Here is a 5,862-nt window from a genome sequence, read left to right on the forward strand (position 1 = left end):
TAATAAAATTGTTCTGTGATCCGCTGAAGTTCAATAGTACGCAATCACGGTAGTTGTCGATAATATAATTTGACTATATTTTTTACGATATGCATATGCACTCATAGATACGGTCGGAATGGTATTTTCTGTTGTCACGGTTATTAACCTCATTAGGGTACGACACGACCTATTTGACTGGTGTGTTGGAGCGTGGTAAGTGTAATAATCCATTTTGCGGGTGCAAACATATTGTACATATTGTAATCCAACCTTGATTGACATTTTTCCCCCTTCATATAGTCTTAGATACATTTAAAATGAATTAATTTAATTATTCGTTTTATTCGATCGGAAATCGTTAAGCTCAACTGCCCAAGAACGATGGAAAACGATATAAAGTGTAAGCTTGTTTGCGGTAATAGCATTTTTTTTTCATTGGCAGTAGTGAATGTGCTAGATTTTAGTTTTTTTTTTTGCATAATTTGTTTTACGATTATTATTTTCTTGATACGAATTAATTTTTCGACTGTTGATACATTTCTACACCCTCCCAAACCCGCAATTTTGATCGTAAAAAGTCTATAAAATCTGAAATACTTTTATGAAGTAATCTCCTATTCATTGTTCTTGCGTCGAATTTCGATACGATTAAATGCATCCCCATTGTTAGGACTTTTTTTTCTTAGCAATTAAAACGCTTTCATATGTTCTGTTAACGTGCTCATTAATATATGTTATTGAGAGGATTTTTAAATGGCTAAATTTATCTTTTACAAAGATAAAATCAATTGGCCCACCTTCTTCTTTCGATACAAATATAATTATTTATCTTTATTATATTTGTGCATCAATTTTAAGTACAAATTTGTTACAAATAAATTAATAAATATTTATGAAAAATTCTATTTAATATTCGAATTATTTCATTACACAAATTATTTAGGTTGAGGTCACATATAATATAAAATAGGTACTGTATGGAATAGTTTTATAATAGTTTTAAAAAATTAAATGTAAATTTTGAATATATTATACTTTATAATATTTTGTTTATAGGTAATTCTTTCTTTGTTTTTTCTTTTAAATTATGTTGTTTCAAGTCATCCCATGGTTGCAACTCACCGGATCCAAATATCCCAAATATCATAGATGATATCGTCATAACAACCATCATAATCCAAAATACCAGACGCCATTCTAAAACGGTTCTCTAGTACATTAAAAAAAAATATATATATATAATATTAGGCTAATGCTTACATAAATAATTTTGGAATAATATTGAATACCTTGTATTAAATAATAGAGAGTTGCCTTAGGAATAGTTTTATATTATCAAAAACTATAGACTTCAGCTTCATTTTAAGTATTTTTGAGTTCAAATTAATTTTATCATTTTTATTAATTTATGCTATTCACGACTTTTACATATAAATTCTATAAAACGATCATACTTAGGAATATTGTAAATGTTAAACCACAAAATATATACTTTCTAAAGGTACTTACGTTTGGTGTGAGAATCCCTGCGACATACGGAGTGGCCATTCCCGACAAACAGCAAATACCATTGGCTAGTGCCATTATAGTTGGTGCATAATTAGGTGATAAATCCAGTGAATTTATATGAATGCTAGGATAACAGAATCCCATTAATGCTACACCCAGTGTAAAGCATAAGGTTGCAATTGTTTTGTTACATCCAACAAACGAAGCACACATCACCCCCAGACCTGGACCTACAGTTCCTGAATGGATGATATTTGTCAGTTATTTGTTAGGATTAATTTTTTTTTTTTATATTAAAGCGTATACCTATAATAGCATAAATTTTTCTGACCGCAGTAACACTCATCAATCGTTTGCTTATAAGTCGGTCGGCCAAAATGCTTGATAAGATCGATGTGATCCATTGAGCAATGTAAGGGATAGATGACAACAAACCATTCTATACGGTGTAAGCGTGTTGAATTATGTATATAGTAACTGAAACCACTATATATAATAAATACTATTTCAACTAACCTCCATAATGGAAAAATGTAAGACGTCACTCATATACTTTGGGAGATCACTGATAATCGTAAAACCACCCCAGTCATTTCCTGCTTCAACAATGATCAACGCCCATACTGGCCACGAAGTCAATATGGATATCCAAGGAGTTGACGGCAAATCCTGTGAAAATGAATTCAAATAATATATTAAATTAATTATTATTTTATTTTTATAAGATTAAGCTCAAGGGAAACAAAGACATAGTAAACTATGCTAATGATGTTTCATTCTCTTCGATCTGTATCGAATACCTTTTTTCTCTCCAGACTTCCAATTGACTGTTTTAAGTAGTCACGCTCCATGTCCGATATGAACGGATGGGAGTTCGGGTCATTGTAAACGAACAAGCACCAGAGCACAAACCAAATTAATGAAATTACACCAAAGAAGTAAAAAACGTTTGGCCAACCACCGGGTATATATTGTATGATAAAACCGCTCAAAAAGTTTGAGAAAATATTACCGATTTGCACACCTGTTACATACATAATTTATAATTACAACAATATATTATTAAATAGCTTATTTTTAAACTGGTTGATCCTCTATACATTTCGTTTAATTTACGATAAATGCATTTTTAATATAATATAAATGTAGTTTTTTTTATTACCTGCAAACACTACCGTAGAGAGCTTCCCCTTCTCATCTGGCGGTGCCCACTGTGCTAGAAGAGTGTAAAGAGCAGGGAACGTGGTGCCCTGAATAAAAAAAAAACATATCTCATTTTCTTTTAAAAGTGGTAAACAAATTCAATCTTTTTATACTTACTTCTCCGAGTCCTTCAACGAACCGCAAGATAGTTAGAGGCCTGGAACCCATATATGCCACGTATGGCGTTATGAGCGTGAAGATTGCTGTGGACAGTATTCCTAAGCCCATCGTGTGCTTCCCACCAAATCTCTGGGACAAGACACCACCGGGTAAGTGCGTGAGTATGTAACCATAGTAGAATGACGATAGAATCTCACCCTGTGTCTTCTCATCCCAATCAAACCGATTTTGGTATTGTACCTCAGCCATGGTGGTTAAGTTAGACATAAGTTGACTCTGCACTGATGATTGTGGCATCGGGCAATAGTCATACTGGACGGTGGACCTTGGATCACCATCTACAACCACGGGACTGACCATTTGCGTGAGCGTGATGCCCAGGCATGCACGCATCACGAACGCCATCGTCACGCCCAGCATTCCCATAACTGCCATCACCCATCTTTGGGACACGTTCTCTGCAAAGTTAAACAGTTTATAATCAGTTATAACTTGGTCAACATGTTAGAATTTGTTTTTTTTTTTTATTTTTAAACGTAAAAAATTTCAACATGTAGGTACCTACAATTTTTTTTATATATATTTAATGTACACAACGAGTATATGATACAATATTCTCTATTAAAATTTGCCATATCTTAAAACGTCTGAGAAATTTTTATTAGGGCATCTCGTAAGCTTTTAAGGATATTTAAATTTAAATCATACTATAAGCATTTTCAAAATATTATTCTAAGATGTAACTCGCTTTAATATTGAAGTACGTATTATTAATTGCCTACGCCACTTCAAAGTTCTCTAATTAATAATTATGCCTTAGACCATAATATACTATAAATGTAGCTAATGCACCTAACAAGAGAGCAGGACAAAATATAATATATTTCAACCCTCTTTTATTATTTATTTCCAACGATGTTAAGTCATTTCTGGTTGAGTAGCCCTAACTATTATTATATTAAAATCACGTAATCTTATGACACAAATTGACATTCTATACTAATGTAAATTGTAAGTTTATAAAATAACTTTATATCTATTCAATAGCAATAAGATAATTGATTTAAAATATTTATCTATTACATTTGGTTTTTTTTAAAACTCTATTTTCATTTACAAGTTATCATAGCTGTGGTGATTATAAGTGTATTTTACAATACTTTATAAGATTTATTGTACACCAATTAAGTTTTACTACTATCGTATACATGAGTTTATTTAACCACATTAAAATATTAAGACATGTATATTTACTCATTTACAAAATTATTTATTATTCATAATACAAAAACATAAAAATGATTGTTATAAAATAATTGCATATATGTAATATTATGTATGAATAAATACGATTTTGTAGTAGACATCAAAACTAAAATCATTTATGAAGAGTTTTACCAAAACATAATACTATTAAGCTTTTTAAATTATAAAATATGTATTGATAACTAACGTTTTTATTTATACTACTTTGTTATGATAATTAAAAGTTTAATATTTACTTACGTGAATCAATATTCATTGTGATAGCCAGTAGGTGCTAATAGTCTACTCAGTATTTATTTATTCACTAAAATTTATTATTTTTATAATTATTATTAGAGAAACGTTTTGTGAATTGAAAAATATCTACGTACATTTTACAATATGAACACACCTTTCTAATAATAATAATATTATATTATTTAAGTTTTCTTTGAATAATACATTCTCACGAAGTATTTTGAATCCATTAAGGTTTAAATCGTCAGAACACGACATCTGCATATGCATTAACTTCCATATGAACACTTTTAACTCATAAAACTGAGATATGACATGATCAAACCTATTGAGAGATCCACAAAGAATGAGTGGGTGGTTACTGATTAAGTTACTCACTTCTTTTAGTGTAGGAATAATAAAACCCCGATCGTCTTATCTGAATATTATTATTGGATTTATTTTTGGTAATAAACAATAATCATTAATTTCATTGTAAGAGGTCAAGTGGTATTTTGAGTATACCTAAATTATACATATGTATTCTATTTTGCCTATCAATTACGCCGTGTAACCAAAATGTTATAATATTATTATTGTAATAAAGTAGAAATAATATTAATTCAACAATATATCCCAGTGATTACCAATTAATATTATAGGAGGCTACTTTAAGAATTTAAGAAGTTGTTTGGAGCCATAAAAATGTAATAAATATGTTTTATCCAATAAGTAGTAAGAAAAAAATCGAAAAATCATATTAGAACATTCAATTAATAATAAATCTCATTGTCAAAAAAATGATTTTTTTGAAAAAAGAAATTTAAAAATAAATTTCGTTCAAAGACTACCTAAATATTACCTACCTACATAGTACATATTATAGTATATACTTCAATAAAACACCATTTATATATTATTACATCATACACAATAACCAGTGTGTATTATTTTTATTCTTAATACAATATTTAAGATTGTATCTTTTGGTCGATCTTTGACTGTTGTTGGTTAACATATTTAGAAATATTCTCTTGAAAAATATATGGGTAATAAATAATTTTTAAGAAACAATAATTTAGAGTTTACTACTCATTTGTGGTAAAAAATAATAATTTTCAATTTTATATTATATCAACTATGGAATCTCAAATTAAAATAAATATGAATATACTAATAGGTGCATGCAATTAATTATGACTAGTTCGTTAATATTATTAGTTTTTACTAATATATTTATAGGTGGTATTTTAAGGTTTAATTCTTATCATTAAAATTAATACTTAGTTAACAAAATTAAATATACAACTTTGCAACATAAAACTATAAAAGGTACTATGTTTTATTATATAATAGCTTATATGTACACTGTACAGTTTACAATTATATAACATTTAAGAAACTAAAACCAATTTTATATCCATCTTTAATTACTATAATAAATATTAATTATAGCTTAAATTGTGACATAAATCGCATTGCTAATTTTATTGTTTTCCACGTGTTTATCATTAATTTAAGCGAACGTAACTTAACAATACAATACAATACATTTTACACATTGTA

General features: G+C 28.7%; 1 protein-coding gene across 2 annotated transcripts; it reads right to left on the reverse strand.

The window, feature by feature from the left end:
* Window positions 1-890: 890 nt before the first annotated feature.
* On the reverse strand, window positions 891-4,655 carry LOC114119896 (sialin-like). 2 transcript variants are annotated; one of them, XR_007603868.1, is made up of 9 exons: window positions 4,321-4,655; window positions 2,812-3,272; window positions 2,654-2,741; window positions 2,292-2,515; window positions 2,008-2,160; window positions 1,798-1,930; window positions 1,492-1,730; window positions 1,272-1,419; window positions 1,045-1,192 (listed from the first exon to the last, which is right to left on the reverse strand). XR_007603868.1 is itself a non-coding variant. In XM_027981631.2 (8 exons), exons 1-8 carry the CDS (start codon window positions 4,334-4,336, stop codon window positions 1,019-1,021), a joined length of 1,488 nt encoding a protein of 495 aa, XP_027837432.2. In that variant the 5' UTR covers window positions 4,337-4,655; the 3' UTR covers window positions 891-1,018. The 2 variants fall into 2 exon arrangements, 1 of the variants encoding a protein (XP_027837432.2); XM_027981631.2 differs by lacking the exon at window positions 1,272-1,419 and having other exon boundaries at window positions 891-1,192.
* Window positions 4,656-5,862: the final 1,207 nt, after the last annotated feature.

This window comes from Aphis gossypii, chromosome 2 (genome assembly GCF_020184175.1).
Source record: "Aphis gossypii isolate Hap1 chromosome 2, ASM2018417v2, whole genome shotgun sequence".
Taxonomy (NCBI): Eukaryota; Metazoa; Arthropoda; class Insecta; order Hemiptera; family Aphididae; genus Aphis; species Aphis gossypii.